We start from the raw sequence: 17,686 nt of genomic DNA on the forward strand, positions 1-17,686 counted from the left end.
TTCTTCTTGTTCTGAACTCTTGTTGAACCACTCAACTGTGCTGCAATATCGCACTTGCGGGATTATGATGTAAATAACAGTCACAAGAGCAAGTTGATTATACAGAAATGCATTTAGCAGTCTGTCTTCACTGGCAACAGTCAAAGGAATGTTTGATGTATTTGCGACAATCTCTCGATAATCTCTGTTCTTTATTTATTTGGGAGGCGGCGCGGGGGCGGGGTTGGGGGGGCTGTAATTAGACTGGCTCGGAGATCATCTATTGTCATTTTCTAAATGCAGTCACATACATCCAAATCATTTTCATGACCTACTATCAAACAGAAACCAGATTACCCAGGGAAAAATCCCGCAGGCACGGGGAGAACACGCAAACTCCGCGCAGGAAGGCCTAATCGAACCCGCAACCTCTGCACTGTGAAGCGGACGTAAAAGAATAATGGAAAATCAATCAAGCAAATAAATAAAAATGTCAAATATGCAAAAAATATGCCACTGACCAGTTTAGTGAGCATCTAACTCCACAAATGTTTGACTTTTTCTTTGGCTTTGAGCGCCAGTGCAAAAAGAAAATGTATGACGGCAACCGTCCAAACTCTGTTTCAAAGCCATCACTTCATGAGTACACTGAAATGTAAACATAGAGCTTATCCAAAAAGCAAACAGAGCTCAAGATGACTTATTCTGTCTTCTGGCAGCCAGATTAAAGGCTTCATTCATTTTAAGAATATCTGACAAACTCAATGAGTTTTACTTTATTTTAGTTCTAACTTTAACTAAGTTACGAATGTTAAATTATGACTTAAACAATTGCCTGTGCAGTTTACACAACTTTTACAATGGTGAGTGCTTGGGAAACAATATTTTAATGAGTTTTACATTATTTCTAATCAGAAAATGGATTTTGGAATTGACTTGAAGTATTGTAGATTTTTAAATATTTTCACGTTGTTTGATTTACACTCCCAAGTTATTGAAAAAAAAACTCTGGTTGACTGTTGCAACTTTGATAATGTAAAGTAAAGTCAAACTTAGGCATGCCCCAACTTAAAAGGTTTTGAGAAGTTGCTTGGTCAAGCGTCACAAATGCCACTGCTCGAGTGAAAAAGAATAATTTATTGGATAATACAACATTACAACACTTGCAAGGAGCAGGCAAAGAGCTCACACCCAGACACTTACATGAACTAAGCTAAATAATAATAATAATAATAAACTAAGCTAAATTTTAAACGGCCCTTAAAGGCACAACCGCAACACTAGTTATAATTTTTATGAAGCCAGTTAACTTACTTATATCTTCTTTTATGGTTTTTTTGGGCTTCTATACAACAGGGATTTCCATTCATTTTATTAGCATACATTAAGTTACAAGCTTGGTTACACGACAAATTTAACTCACAAGTCAAATTACCACTGCACCGTGTTGTGTCACACTCCATAATGATTGTTTGCGTTTCCACAATAGCTCCCTTTTATGGAAGAGATGTACTTCTTATGTTTTGACATACAACACGACTGGCATACAGGCGGGAGCTTTGTTGTCTGCTTTAAATAAGTGCTCGAGAGCTCCTGACAAATATGCAACCTTCCCTGACACACAAACACACACGCGCACACACACACAGAGCACCTCCTCAGAGAGAGAATCATTTCTACTTGCCTGGTTTGCCACAACTAGGTTGACCTATTTTTGTCCAGACCTCTCTCTCTCTCTCTCGCTCGCTTGCTCAATCTCTCTCTTGCTCTTTCGCTCTTTCTCTCGCCCTCTCTCGCTCACTGCAGCCCCATAATTCACCTCTGCTTAATAATTCACAACAGCTTTAGAAGCCCCCACTCAGCGGAACCACTGGCTCAGGAAAACAAGAAATAGATGCAAATAGAATCTGGGGCACATTTTGTGTATTATGATATTCCCCTGAAAATGTATACAATTACATATTTATGTAAGGTATAGGCGATAGCACATGCTAATTTTGGGTTGGAAAACTTAAGGTTGATGTCAACCTAACACGACCCCTTGAGACCCTTAACCAACATTCACCACCCAAGACGAAGAAGAATACAGGCATACAAAGCAAAGCAGGAAATGCCGTCGTCTAGATGGATGGCTGTGCAGGTTGTGTGCTGTTATTGTAAAAGCGCAGATTATTTGCAAGTCTGTGCACACACTTGCTCCGCCTAATGTGATTGGATGGCCAGATTTGGCAGGAACCAATAAGGACACAAGGAGCAAGAGAGCAGGCAGCAAGTGTACTCATGCTGATGCTGGGCACACCCTGAAGCTGTGAGCGTGTGTGTGTGTGTGTGTGTATGTGTGTGTGTGTGTGTGTATATGTGTGTGTGCGCCAGTGCATATAAAATGAAGATGGATCATAAATTTGTGATAACGGGTGTATTTTACACACGTTGGAAAGTCACAATATTCATTTTAAAAGAGCTTTCCAGGGTCTTGTTCATCTGCTCTTCCATATTTTAACCTCCCAGGATTTGGTGCATTACAGTACTTGGACATTGCCATTAGAATTTAGGGTAACTAATTCACTTCTAATACTGAACAATGACGATTATTGTGGTGTGGACAAGGCGTTAGCAAAATAAGAGATGATGACGAAAACCTAGTTTTTGAAATGTCGGGGGGGAGACTAATCTTGTATTTAGCAATGTAACTGGAGTGATTCAAGGGTTGAGTCGAATTCTATATCACCTAGGACAACTGTGTTCCCTGCATTTCCTTCCAAATGGCTCATTTAGGTGCACTGTGGCAATCGGCGCTCAACTTACCAGGCAGATTCATCCAATTTACACACACTCCGAACTTGTTCAATCAAAATATGGCTTTCATGCGGTTGCTGGCTTCCCCAAAATGATTGGCTCTCACTCGTGTGCAACTTGATGGAGAACAACCGTGAGCATGCGTATTCTTTGAGTAGGCAAGATTCAAAAGGGGTCCTGACAAACATGTAAAAAAAACAAAATGCAGGGTATGTTCGCCTCTTCTTTGGATTCCATCACTTCAAAGATCATTTTGCATATGCAGTGATATCCCAAATGTTTTTTCTATCAGGATAGCCTCCAATTGTCTTCTCCCTGTGTACACTACAAACGAAACTTTAAACAAGCCCCTATTCCAACATGATTTAGCCCACTCGTATATTTTTCGCCCACTAACGACAATCAATCTTCTCCTTTCCATGTCTACATGTAGACGATGTTCCTTAAGATATTTAATACGAGGTTAAAATTGTCTCTGAAAGGAAAGGGAAAAAAAAATGGCTTCCGTGCTTCTCTTCTAGCCATGCTATGAAGAGAGGGCAGGAGACGGGAGGCTGTGTTGAGTGTGTGTGTGTTATGTCGTCTGATTGATGTGACAGTGAGAGTGAGTCTCCTCCAAGAATCTTGGCCTTATTGCTCTTCTCGTACACACTGCCCCATCGCACATACGACATACTCTGTCTCTCGGCGTTAGACGCACACCTCGGTGTAAAATGGCTGCAGTTTCCTTCTCTTCTATCTGCTTCTGTCATCATCTTTCCACCCCATATCACGGTTTCATCTCCTGCTCACTTCAGTCTTTGTCCCCCCCCCTTCTTTCTATTCCTTCCAGTTCTTCAACATGTCTTGGATTCTGGAGGAGACGATAGAAATGTGTCTGCTGTGGGAATGCGGTGAGATAATAAATGCAAGGAAATGTTTATTGCTGTGATTATGATACACCAATCCGCAGTGGCATCCTATTTCCGATCTTTAGTATGCCCAAATAAATGGAAGTGAAACCACAATGTCTCACGAGAGGAACCAAAGACTCATGTTACGATATCAACAAGCTCTAAAGCTCAGACCTGCTGTCATTCTGACTTCTCCTAGACCCAACATAACGAGATCAGTGTTCATCTTATCCAATCTATCTGTTTACTCCAGAGTTAAGTAAGGCATTTATTCTTTAAATCTGTTCAAAGGCTTTGAAACTGCAGCACTGCATGTATTTCACCACCACGAGAACAGGCCTCCACTTCGGCCACCTCATGCTTTGTAGGTCTGTGGCAACCCTGACAAATAAAAACAGAACACATCACAACACGGCAGAACGTAAATTCACATGCTCTAAAAACAGAGATTCAATTCCAAAGCTTTGACACAAAGTGATCAATCAGTTGTTTTGACGTGTTAATAACCGCAGTGGAGGGATATCACAAAATGTATCTTCGCGTTATGTCGAAGTGTCACCTGTGACTATGAGGTTATGCGGCAAGCTACAGTCTCATTAGGAACGATCTGTTTTGAAGCTGTGGCCGTGGCTGTAACATAATGAGCAGTTGGAGAGAAGAGGGAATGTATAATGCATTATCCCCACCCTCCCACTTTCATCCTAAGGATGAGAGAAGGGCCAGTTTCTCTGGGACTTCCAAGCGTTGGTCATGGATTTGCGCAACAGTGTGTTTGTCTGACTGCGTCGTTCGGGCCTCAATGTGTATGTGCTCTTCTGCATCCCTGTGCGTAGACGAGAACTGCGCCTGTGTCTTAAAGATTGATAACCTTCAAACAAAGAAGCAACCAGAGACAACATAGTGAGTCTAGACACTTCTCATCCCGAATGCATTACAGTACTATTTATATGTACTTGAGGGTGGGGAATTGTCAAAATGATGATTGATGCAAAATTATTTCCCATCAGCATCATTTCCATGGTAAAGGGGAAGTCAGCCCCCAAAAATATCTGATTAAAGTTTGCTGTTGATTGTTGGGTGTTATTCTCAGACATCATATGAAGTTCCTAATAAGAAGGCAACAGTACTTCAAGTCTCTTGTACATTTGATACAAAATCCATCCATTATCCGAACCGCGTTTCCTCACGAGGCTCGCGGGCGTGCTGGAACTGATCCCAGCTGACTTGGGGCAGTAGGCAGGGGACACCCCAAACTGGTTGCCAGCCAATCACAGTGATACAAAATTGCACTTCCGTAATTCCTATGGAGAGGTGACGAAACTCTTGCATTTCCATGCAATGAATGGAGCAGCATTTCTGCTCATGCACAGTTTGGCGCAGCAAGCATGCTGCAATGATAAACATCAGATGGAGTGTAAATATGTTTCACGCACACACGCAGACACACACACACACACAGGTTCAACTGGGGTTGTATCATCCTCAGGATCACTGCTCCTGATCCACTGCCACCCATATGGCTCTGCTTTATTTCAACTGGCATGGATTAAAGGTCTAGGCTGCTCACCCACACGTCTTATCTTAATTCTCAGCTGAATTTATTTCATATCTGAAAATGGCAACAAAGTTCACAATGATTCTATTTGACTGAAGTTTCATGCTAAAATGTTAAACGTATCAGTGTAAATACAAGGAAAGCCCATCACATTGGTAGATGTCTTTCTAGTTACTAATTACTTATTAATCATCTTAAATTACATTTTCTGTGATCTGAAGATTTCTCTTTCATGTGACAACGCATCTGAAAACTTCTTCCCCCCTTTACTGCTCATTGCACAGTCGCGTTAATTCACAATGTATTACATAATCTTGTGTGTGTGACACCTGTCAGTTAACTGTGATTAATTTTGGATTCTAGTGAAGGTGACACCAGAGAACACCAAGTGATGAAGAAGCACTTCTTGAGACAGAGGCAAATAATATGGATTGTGATTTGAATGCGTTGGTCTATTTATCTGATCTCGTCTATCACAGGAATAATCTACACACACACACACACTCACGGACACATAGGCACACTCTTATCCAAGGGAGTCCCCCGTAAGTCACACAATCAGTTAATTGTAATTTTCTGCTACTGTAATTATTCAACTCCATGGTGATAATTACAAGATCAAAGAATGGGGGCAATATCTGTCAAGACACTGTAATTATTTTTACCACGTTGTATTGAGAAACACAACTGTGCAATGTCAGCTGATTTTGTTTTCTGTTCACTAAATGTGTTTTGTAGCTAACTTATGATGCAAATCGCCACGGATGGACCAACAAATAGTACCGCGTCGGTATTATAACACTTTGAGCAACAGACACAGTATTTGAAAATGGTGAAGCAACAAATGTAGACAGACAGTACAGCAATAGTCGGCATATATTATTTATCCTCTGCAAAAAAATCTTACTGTAGTTTACTGGGTTACTTTCAGTAGTTGTGAAAGTCTTCTTTGTTTGTGTCTTCATGACCATTTTAGTAATAAACCATCATTTCATTCTATGTACGTATGTTTTCTATTCTGAAATGTGTTACTTTCGTGCTTCGATTTCCTTACTAAATTAAAAAAAAATTAATTGCTTGTTGGAGGAAGCTAGAATGGATTGACGTTTTTAGTCATTTCAAAGGACAAGTGATGTTTTGAGATACAATTGTTTTGATCTCAAGGTACCACTGTATTGTTGCATGCTCTGCTGTGTTGCGGCTCCGTACGTGTTTTTCCAAGGATTATAACGTAACTAACACTAATTTCCGTTTGCTGGTCTATGGCGTTTTTAAATTACATGTTACCATTAAGCAAGTGGACCTCTGTTGAAAACTTTGTTGTTTAAATATGCACAATTGAATTCTTTTTAGAATAAACTTCAACTGGGAGTGAGCAAGCACACTTTGCATCTCATTTGGAGAACTGTGCAAGTGAGTCATTTTTCCTTTTTCTCAAAATGCTATAATACCATAGTCTTCTCTTGACAGAGAGTCTTGAAATGTCTTCAAAGTGAGTGGGAATGGTCTGATTTTAATCTATCACGCTGGTTGTGGAACGTATCCTCTTCCTTATGCCGCAGTTTGAAACACTTCCACACTGTTTAACTTCACACTACTTGTGCCGGCGTTGGAAAATACGAGCGCGAGGCTAAAATTGACAGCTGTTCAGCAAAGAAAAGTGCAGGACAGAGAAAAGATGGCAATACGGCACTTTCTTCCCGATACTCTTTTCCCTTCGCTGGAACAGCTGTGGTCGCCCGAAGCGTTTGGCTCGCACATCTCTGGCCTGTCATCCAGAGGTACTCATCATGCAGGACCATGCGTGCATATGTGCATGCAGTTAGCATGGAGTGGACCTCCACATACTTATTTTTGCCATTTTCCTCTGTAAAGAAAATTTCCAGAGAACTGGATTGCTAAGGGGAGAATTTTGCATTTGTGTGGAAAGTGGTCAGCATTTGTAGCATTTGACTGAATGGATAGTCACAGATATATGGCTTATAAGTAAAGTCTTTTTTGTCCTCACTGATGGACTATCCTCTTTCAAATTGGATTAATTTACCCTGCCTTAGTAAATCGCATGATCTGAAACCCACAGCAATAGCTTTTAATGGGATTTTGTACCAGGATTGGAAGAAGCGTGGTTGTTTGTGTTCTATTCTGTGTTCCGACGCGACTGAAGAGCAATCAGGATGTTCTCTCACCCAAGCACAGACGCATGCAGCTGTAGCGTGTGGCGCGCGTGTTTTGTTGTGCAAAACCCAACTCGCTCTTAGTCCAATTAGGACAGCTCCTTTTTGCAGCATGCTAAGGATCTTACAAAGCCAATCTGTTTCTGAGGAAGTCTTCTAGAGCAGCTCACCCGTTAAAACAAGAGCAGACAAAGATGTTCACCCTCCATCTGTTTGAATGCTTTGCTGAAGTTTACAACGCCACCTTTAATTTCATGTGTAGGCTGTACAGTACCACATGTAACTTCAACGTACACATTTACGGGGAGCCGATTGAGCATTTCTATCGAGCTTAGGTCCACTCGTGGTCCTCACGAGTAATACAATTCAGTAATCTAGTAAAATGGCTATCGGGCGGCATCTTATTAGGACTGTAATATTTTTCCAACTGCTAGTACCACTTTAGCCCAGTTTGATTGTGTACTAGCAATCAAACCTTATTAGTGAACTATTAGTTGGAGGCTGTCAAGTAAAAAGCATAGCTAGTAAGAAATAGTCGTTCTACGATGTGAACAAAGAGCATACTAGTGCATTGATATCAAGGGTCAATAACCTTGTCAGATCGACTAAAACATAGCATAAAAACACATTTTCTATTTTGTACTGGACAGAAACCGGGACATTCAGAGTTTTGCCTCTCTCTGTGGGATTACGTGGAAACTCATCTCTCCTAAGTGGAGCTCCCTGCGGAGGCCTGCCAGGGACAAGTTATCATGGGAATAATGTTTTAGGGTCGAATAGAAATATGGTAAAACTCTACTTGAGTTTGTATTTGTTTGATTTTAGTTGAAGAGTCTTGAGGTAACCCATAGGTGTTTGGATTTGTAATCTTCCTTAAAAAGCATGAAGCTCCATAGATGGCGATGTAACGACAAACCAGAGGAAGTGGAAGTCTGTGCTTCCCAAGGTCAGTTACTTGATACCATTTGCATCAGGGTGGAATCTGACAGTATGAGGCGCATGTAAACACTCGATTGGCCTGAAAAGGCCCAAGACAGAATTCTTCAATAGTTTCCTCAAAATAATAACCGGTTATAGTGTACAGTCCATTTGTGGTGAATGTGCTTTTGTGTTTTTAAGAGAACCTTCGCAGGTCAAAGTTGACACATTTTCAGGTGGTTGAATAATTTAAATTCAAATGAAATTGTCTGACCTTGTTACAGAGGGAATTAATTTGCTAAGGAACAATGTTTGCTGCCAGTAAATGCCCAATTTACATTCTTGACAGAGTTAATAAGCTCCCAAGCATCGTACTCAAGCGCTGAGCACTAACACTTGTCAATAGAAGTCCACTGTTATGTAATATCAAGCTGGAAGAAATGTTACTCATGTATCCTCATGGAATCACGGTACGCTTACGCACCAGAGCCTCGGGATTTGAGAGATGTCCACTCGTGGCGAAGGCACTCACAAACTACCACCCACCCACAGAGGTCACTGACTTCATCGTTTTGGTTTAAAGCCAGCATTTTGCGGAGTCGACAGACATGATTGAGTTTAACATGTCATTGGAGCATGACACAAATACACGCATATGAAAATGAATGGGGGCACATTGATATAGTCAGACAGTCAATCTTTGGTTATTGAAGGGGATTCCTTCCAAGCCCTCCAGTGATTGGAGGAATTCAGCGATATAGAGAGACCATATTAAAAAAAAAAAAAACATTTTGGGAGGTTATTTTTGCCCCTTTAAAATGCTTCAAACACATGGAAACTCAGTCAAACGCATTAAAACGTGTGAAAAAATATTGTTCCCTCTCTTACTCTATGTTTGCAAGATAATTATGAAGGAAGACGAATTAGATTCTCTCACTAGCACAGTTCTCCAAAAAACCACAGCGTGCTTGCTTCAACTATTTATTTGTCAGTCCCATTTTTCTTTTGTACAACTGATGCATAATGAGAAGGGGTAATAGAAATTAGCACAGATACGAAAGACAGACCAAAAAATGTCTTAATTTGCTGACCTCTGCTGATTAGATTCTGTACTTAACTATTAGACACAACCAGTTAACAGACATCAACATTGAGATGATGTTTGTGTTGAGTGTTATGCCACATGAAAAGGGCCTTTAATCAACTAACTGGCGAGCAAAAGGAAGCCATTGCAGCCATCCATCCGAACACATGCAGCAATATACAGACCAATAAGTCCTGCATGCATGTTTTATTGCAAGCCGCAACAGGGACACAGACAGGAGCACTTAAAGTAGCAGTTCCAATCATAACACGAAAGTCGAGGAGAAGGTCACAGAGCTCAATGTGTTGACTGTGTTTGACTTTCAGCTTAATTCCATTTGATACAACTTTTTTTCCCCCCTTGCATTCTCTTTTGTTATGTTTTGCTATGTATTTATATTTACAATGCTATCCTTTCTTTATTTAAAAAAATCTTTTTGAGGCTGCGGATGTTTCATGCTTCCCGAAAAGAGATTTTCAAATCTAAATTGAAAAAATAGAAAATATCAAAATGGCGTTTCTAGTCTGAACTCAATTTCTTCCTCTTTGTTTTGCCCTCCAGGCTACAGACTGATGGAGAAAATGTCATTGTGGGTTTGCGCTTAAAATTTGCCCTTGCACATAAAACCGTCTATGTGCTATGTTAATGTAATGACACGATAAAAATGTGCGCATCCCCAACTATCTACTAACGGCCTATGCATTTCAATTAAAGCGACTCACCCTGTGCGCACACAGATTAGAGTCACATTGTGCCTTTGATTGGCTGAGTGCCCTCACGAGTGAATAGTCTCTTTTAGCCCAATGGCTCACTGTAAGAGAAGTAAATTTGTAACTCTTAAATCTCTACATATCATTGATGCAAAGGTCTCTCGTGACCAAAATATTCATCATGATCACTCCGATCAGCAGATACGATCGCACAAACCATATTAGAGGGTGGTATGGTCCAGCTCTGTGAGCGTAGTTGTGACCAGGAGCCTCTGGCAGACTGTTGAAGTAGCTTGTCTGAGTGGAGTCATTTGAGTGTCAACAGAGTCAAGTAATATTGTCAGACAGCATTTAAAAAAGATGGATGGATGGATGGACGGACGGACGGACGGCAGTTATTCAAAGATGAAAGCTGCTTTTCTTAATGGAACCTCCTTGTTTGTTTATTAATGTTTGAATCAATGGTGAATATTTTCAGCAGCAGCTTTCATTCAAAAGCGCTCTTCTCATATTCTCCCTGTTCAGAGCACAAGCGGCACGTATTTCTCTTATGTGTCTCACTCTTTCATAGTGTTATCAAACTTTCTCCTCTCCTGCTTGTGTCTGGGTGGAAATCAAAGTGCATTAAACATTAAATATGCTGTCAAGAGGCACATGTCTCTCCCCGCTGCTGCTGATGGGGAAAGTAGGGCAGTGAGGAATACGAGGTATAGATAGAGGAGGAGGAGAATGGACACACGTTAGCAATGCATGGAGGCCAACACTTGGGGGTTGGCAAGAATGCATGATTTTTACATTTTCGTCAAACCAGCTACAGTGAGAAATTGGTAGTAGGGTTCTGGAAACATTGAAAAAATCTGTCCCGTTGTATTTCTTTTTTTTAGCATCAGTGACTGACGACATGATGAAAAACAAGATGTACTGTAAATAGAGTGAGGTAACGTCAACCACAGCTAAGATGTTGACTGACTTATTGGATGAGATCTTGGGGGCTCAGAAGGTGGAAATGTTTCAGGGAAGGGGACAGCAGTGAGTGGGAGTATTAACGACAATGATGTGCTTGAGGGGCTTTGCTGATACTGTGGCGGAATATCGACCCTCGGTTAGCAAGCACAGTTAAAAAGAAAGAAATGGACATCCTAGGACAAAGCAAGTGTGCATAGAAGCTGCCTTTCAGTTGTGGAGGAACCATAACAGTTGAGATCATTTAGAAATGCTGCACAATTAGCAATATTTCTGATTCAATATTTCTACTTTTACACAAGTTTCTGCCTTTTTACTTGCCACTTCTTAGTTGTGTCAGTTTTCTCCAAGTACTGCCACCTCCCTAAAAATATGGGTCCAATAAAGAATTAATGACCAGAGCTCTGAGCTACGGCCGTCCTAATAATGTAAATCTGTGAATTTTCAGCAAATTATTTCTTCCCCCTACAATGACTTCCGTTTCTTTTATATATATAGTATGATTTCTGAGAGAACCTTTCCCCGTATGATCTTTCTAGCCGTGCAACAACAACATCAACAAGTTCAAATGCGGGCCCAGGGAAAGAGTGACAGAGTGATTGACTCAGCGGAAAGGTTAAAGCACACATCTCTCTCTCTTCTGTTACTATGCAGACTAGAGATATGGAGCAGTCCCCTGCTGGCCATGCAGTCAAGTTTGCTTTTAGAGCATCCATACAAAAGAGCAGAGTACAATCTAGCCGCCACGAGATCAATATCCCAAAATCTCTTCTGATGTTCAGTGCTCAGATATCTACTGGTAGTCTACCATTTCCTAGCCCCGTAGTTATAGAATACAATCATTTCAATTTTATGAAAACATGATTTCTTTTTCTTTTCTTTGAGTATAGGTAAAGCCAATGTTATTCATTTTGGTGTTCTGTACTACTTTGTCGCCATCTTGTGGCATCTTGAGTTGGAGGAACTATGTTGGAGTGAGGGGAGATGCTTCATTTAGTTAAGCCATCACATCATCTAATAGGAAAAAAGCAATTGGCCACCATCTTGCAGCATCTATAGGCAATTACAAACTTTCTGATATGAACTCTAACATTTGCTTGTCAAAAAATAAAATACAACGATATAGGACACTTTCCCACTATGTATTTTTAACTACCGTATTTTCCGGACTATAAGTCGCAGTTTTTTCATTATTTGGCCGGAGGTGTGACTTATGTGTGAAATTATTAACGCATTATTATATCATTTTACATGTTATTTTCACACTAAACCGCAAGAGGACGCTCTAGGCCTGTGTTGATAATCGTGTTGATGAGTCTGATGTAAGCGACGTAGAAGAGGAAGCGCCACCTCTTCTACCTCCAGAGTTAGCGGAGTTGTTTAAAAGTGACACAGAGAATGAACATTTCATTGGATTTAGTGATTTGGAGTGACACGGATGGTTTGGTATAGCATGTTAATTATGCTATAGTTATTTGAATAACTCTTAATGTTACGTCAGGCACATTCTCAGTTCCTTGTTTGTGTGTTTATGTAATGTTAGCATACCGTACTTTCAGCCTGTTGTTGCCTCTTCTATCTTTATTTTAAATTGCCTTTCAAGATGACATGTCTGTTCTTGGTGTTGGATTTTAGCAAATAAATTTCCCCCAAAAATGCGACTTATACTCCAGTGCGATTTATATGTCTTTTCCTTCTTTATTATGCATTTTATGGCTGGTGCGACTTGTACTCCGGAGTGACTTATAGTCCGGAAAATACGGTATACGGTAAGAGAAGAAACATGCTAAGCTACTACGTTTTCCATGTAGCATCCTGTTAGTGTGTGGACATTAAATGATAGAAATGAGCTAAAAGGCGTTCAAAAGCAACACAAAACATGACAATCCTCTCAGGGTCCACAGTAGCTCTTGGGACATTGCGCATTCCTGTGAGTCATCATTAATCTGAAACGTGCCTGTTTGATGTGACATTTTTGCAACAACTCAGTATTTCCCCCAGGCTTTGGGAAAATGCAGCATCTTTCTCTCCTGAGGGCTTCTGATTTATTTGATAGGACAATATCCTAAAAAGCAGGTGACGATTATGAGTGGAGGCTTAAACTTCTTTGAAGTCGTCTCCATGTGTCAGGTTTTAAAAATGAAATGTACAGAATGCCAAGGTTGTCCTACTCCATTTTTTCTTTTTTTTAAGTGAGCACAGCGGCCCCAAACCTGAAATTTTAGTGGCGCAGGTAGAAAATTTAGGGGCGCACATGACTCACGAATTGACGTGAAGTGAATATTCACATACATTGAATATGAAATAGGTCAACAGTTGCACTGGATTGATGTTCACCTCAAAAATAAGTGTACTGTGTGGTTAAAATGCCGAAAGCAATACTCCAAAGTTTGACATTACCTTAGTGCAATGTGAACCAAAGCGTTTTCCCTAGAAAGTTCCATTAGGTTGACCGTGGCTGGACTCATTGTATTATTAGTAGCGTCTAATGGATTTTACTGACTGCTCATAACAAGAGATGAGTGGTGCACACGACACATTGTTTTTCCTGCAATATCAGCCATCTGCCCGCCGCCAACTCCAGGATCAATCCCAGTTTGCACCATATTGACTATCTTCTGTGTTGAGTGGCTCAACAAAGAAGTGAGGAGACGATGTTGCAACGGGTACTGAATGTGTCTGTTTGCGCAAAAATATCCATTTCCTCAGGGTGATTTCTGTCTTTTCATTATGACAGCAAAGATAATGACCCTTGTATAAAAAAAGAAAAAAAATAGCAATTGTTTGGTGAAATTCCAAGTATGAGAGTTGGCAAAGAAAACACAAACCGTCCATGCAGCCAATTTGAAGTCCCAGACAATCACTGAATATTTTCCCACTTTGTGGACTTTTGTTTACTTTTTCTCTATTATTTGTTATCGTGAAAAGAGATGTTGGTTTTAATGAGGGATGGGTGAGTACCGATCTGTAACGGGCCAATACTGGTCTTATTTCAAGGAATCGGGTATTGGTAGAGCCTACCGATATCAGATACTGAAGGCATTTTTTTTATGTCAGGAAAGTCCTCCTCACCAGTAGTTGGCGTTGTACAACAGTGAGTGGTGTAACACATTGGCAAATCATCTTATGCGTCAGATAAAGGTCTTGTTCACAATTATCTTTCATTGTGTTAATTGAAATTATATACAGTAAAGGTACTGGGTAATATTAATGCTCAATTTTGTGACGACAATGTCCATCAGTCTGGAAAAAGAAAAGTGATGTTGAACATTTATACATATATTCTTTAGGTTAAATTTGACTTTTCCTAAACTGCCCCATCCAGCAAGATGATAATATTGAAAAATAGTGATTTACAAGAATGTGTAAATAAATCCAAGTTATCAGCAAATTCATGCAGAATTGTGCACCTGTTGCTCTTTTTTAAATTCATGGAGGAATTTCAAAACAGTATAACAGCAGAATTAGTCATACTTTACATAAACTGGACATGACTCTGTCTGGAAAAAGAAAAATACACGTTGCTTTCCCTTGAAACATTGATTAAGGATTAATCAACCATTTGTGAATATCAGACAGGCTATTAAGACATTGGATGTGGTAAATCAGTATGTCCTTGAGTACAGCTCAAAATTGCAATATTAAGTAAAGCAACTTTTTGGCTACATCCATCTATCCATCCATTATTTTTTTTGTAGTGCTTGTCCTTTCGTAAGAGTGTAAGAAATTAACATTCTTAATTGTCTATAGCACAAAAAAATGAACTGCTAGATAATTTATATTGAACTTACTTCTTATGGTCATATTTGTGCCGTTGTACTTTTTTGTTGTTTCGAGATTCCCCCATGACCCTTCGGGGCCATGTTTTTCTGCAAGAGCTTTTGCACATGAGATGGTAACAGTTCTCTGAATTGTTTGATTCTGTCTCTTTCTATTGCCCCATAGACACACATTCTTGGCATTATGACACACTGGTAAATTAAAAATCCATTTTAGGAGTTAATATAACCCGCAACAGGCTCGGTGCAGGGAAACTTTGCCATACAAAATGTTCATTTTTGTGTATTATAAGTCACTTTAAGAAAAGTCACGATTTTTTTTTAAGCTTGAAGAATGACATATGGGGTATTTTTATTGCTGACAAACGCTAAAAGTAATCATTTTGTCCACACCGTTTTAATTGTGATGGTTTAGGCAAGCAGAATAAAATGAGCAAGGCCTTGCTTGCTGTAGCTGCTGCAGAGGACATAAATAATATGTAGCTGTTGTTACACGAATGTAGTCTTTTGTTGGTGCCAGTCAAGCTTGCTTGAGCTGCCCGTGCATATGAATTCGTGCACGGCCGCATCCCTCGCACACCCTTGTCACGACCATCGGCTCTTGTCTAGGGACACACTGCTGCAACATGGTCAACTGGACTCATTATTGATGCTGGGATGGTGCCGCTGCATGTGAAAAAGGGTGGGAATGGAGCGCGCGTGAGGGGCTGACGCGCACACATATTTTAAAATAGTCGACTCGAAAGATAACGTGGCGTTCTTCATAGATAAACGCGACATGCATGCATATAGGGCGTGTGTGTGTGTGTGCGTTGGTGTGCGCAACCCGCAGTAACGCAACAGCGATGCGGGACCTATGCAGCGCCAACACACGCCCCTCACACACGCGCCCGCCAGGCTTCACGCACATGCATACACGCGCGCGCAAATTTTCACGCTCTTTCAGTCTGGACGCAGGAGTCAACACGGGACTGACGTGAAAGCGCAAATGAGTAAAAATGCGCGTGTAACACGTTTGTGCGTGTCTGAAATTATATATGGGTGGGCACCCTTCTTCGAAGCATGAACGCACACATATGTGCGTGATTAAATGAGTGTTTAAATAACACATGGCTCAAGTGGATTCATATTTTGGGAAGGGGGGGGGGGGGGCGTCATCCGCTTCTACTTACGCACTGCCTCCTTTTTGGGGTCCAGGGCACTGGCATTCTGTTGGATCCGGCCTATTTTGTTCTGGAGCCCCCAGACCCGCCGGTTGGTGCTGACGATGTCGTTCTCCAGCTCTTGGAACAAGGAGCAGGCGTGCCGGGCCAGGTCGGATAGCTGTCGCAAGGTCCGGGACAGAACCACGTTGGTGATGGCGCACAGGTCCTCAAAGATCAGACCTTCATCATTTGGGATCTGGTGCCTGCAAAGAAGCGGCGGCTCCACGATCCTTTTGGCGAAAGGCATTTCGCACGCCCCAAATGAGACTTGGAAAGCAAACGTAAATTCCCAGCGTCTAGAAAAGGTGGAAAGAAGGACACCATCCAAACAAATATATCCAAAACGTGCAGCCTGACGAGGTTCAGGTCGACCGCGCGTTATTCCCGAGCGGCAATCCAAAGTTCTCCTTGAGATCCTCCATGCTGCCGCCGCCGCCGCCGCCGCTGCTGCTGCTGCTCCTTCTGCTGGCCTACTATGGGCATCACTCACACTCGCTCACACACGCGCACGCACACACATGCACACTCACATGCAGTCAGGACACGGCTAAGCGCAGGGGCTCAGGTCAGTGGTGTGAGGAAGAGGAGGAAGATGCGTGTCGCCTCTGCGATCACGGACGGGCTCGCCTCCGCGCACCGTCAAGGCAGACAATCGAGCGTCAGTAACACTCGGCAATGATTTTCAAAATAAAGGATTGTCCGGAAATGCAAATAAACATATCGTAACATTTACGTTTCTTAACACACATCTCTCTTTCATTTTCAGGGCAAGCGGTCGTTTCCAGTGATATCTTCATTGATTCTTCTCTGTACCTGACCCGATGTGCTGTGAGTGAGCACTATTAAGGGGATGACAGGAAGTGAGCAAGAGTCTTTGGAAGACATTCTTCAATTTGTATGTACAGTTTTCCCTCGCTATATTGCCATTCACCTTTCGCGGCAACGCTGTTTCGCGATTTTGTAGGTGTGTGTGTGTGTGTGTGTGTCAGTGCTTGGTTTTATTTATTTATTTTACAGCCTTGGACTGGTAAATGAAAAATAGTGTGCACTTTTATCTACACCAGGGGTGGGCAAAATTATTTGACTCGTGGGCCACAATGGGTTCTAAAATTTCAAAGAGGGGCTGGGCCAGGAACATTTGGATATAGCGTACTGAGCCAGATATACTGAAGTGTTGCATGTAGTCTTCAAACCTCATAGCACAGTGAGCACATGCAAATAAATGCAAATAAATGATCTAAATGAAGTGAGGACTGCGTCTTTCAAATTTGCAAAATAGATCTCATCCAGGCAGTGCCAATGGATGTTGATCGTTCTTGCATCGACTGCTCACTAGCATAGCTTTGCGTGCTTCGTGGCTGATGCAGTCAGCCTCAACTCAACTTTGTGATGTAGGTTTGTTGTATTAGTGCATGATGTCAAGCAATATCCAATTTTCAACTTTTTTTTTTCTGTAACATTTTTTCTTGTTTTCACTGTGGCCCTAATCCTCTTTCATAATGTTTAATTAGGCGTTTTTAATGTGCAGCACAGGCCAATAATCAAGCTATTTGGATGGTCTTGGATTAAAGCACACATGTCGTGTAATGCGGTTTACTGTATTGAGTCACTTGCAGAGGGGCTGCCTGAC

General features: G+C 41.3%; 1 protein-coding gene and 2 long non-coding RNA genes across 5 annotated transcripts in view; 2 read left to right on the top strand and 1 right to left on the bottom strand.

The window, feature by feature from the left end:
* The window catches only part of nhsb (Nance-Horan syndrome b (congenital cataracts and dental anomalies)), a 36,270-nt gene extending 19,563 nt beyond the window's left edge, over positions 1 to 16,707 (bottom strand). For all 3 annotated transcript variants that reach the window (XM_037248529.1, XM_037248530.1, XM_037248528.1), the window contains exon 1: positions 16,024 to 16,707. In XM_037248529.1, coding sequence (XP_037104424.1) covers positions 16,024 to 16,303 — 280 coding nt within the window. In that variant the 5' untranslated portion in view covers positions 16,304 to 16,707. The remainder of the gene's footprint in view (positions 1 to 16,023) is intronic.
* Positions 1 to 17,686, top strand: part of LOC119121123 — a 287,860-nt gene that overhangs the window by 73,412 nt on the left and 196,762 nt on the right. The window lies entirely within an intron of this gene.
* LOC119121124 lies at positions 13,842 to 14,318 on the top strand. Its single transcript, XR_005097618.1, has 2 exons — positions 13,842 to 14,025; positions 14,214 to 14,318. It is a non-coding gene; the product is annotated as an uncharacterized LOC119121124 (long non-coding RNA).

The sequence above is a fragment of the Syngnathus acus genome, chromosome 3 (assembly GCF_901709675.1).
Source record: "Syngnathus acus chromosome 3, fSynAcu1.2, whole genome shotgun sequence".
NCBI lineage: Eukaryota > Metazoa > Chordata > Actinopteri > Syngnathiformes > Syngnathidae > Syngnathus > Syngnathus acus.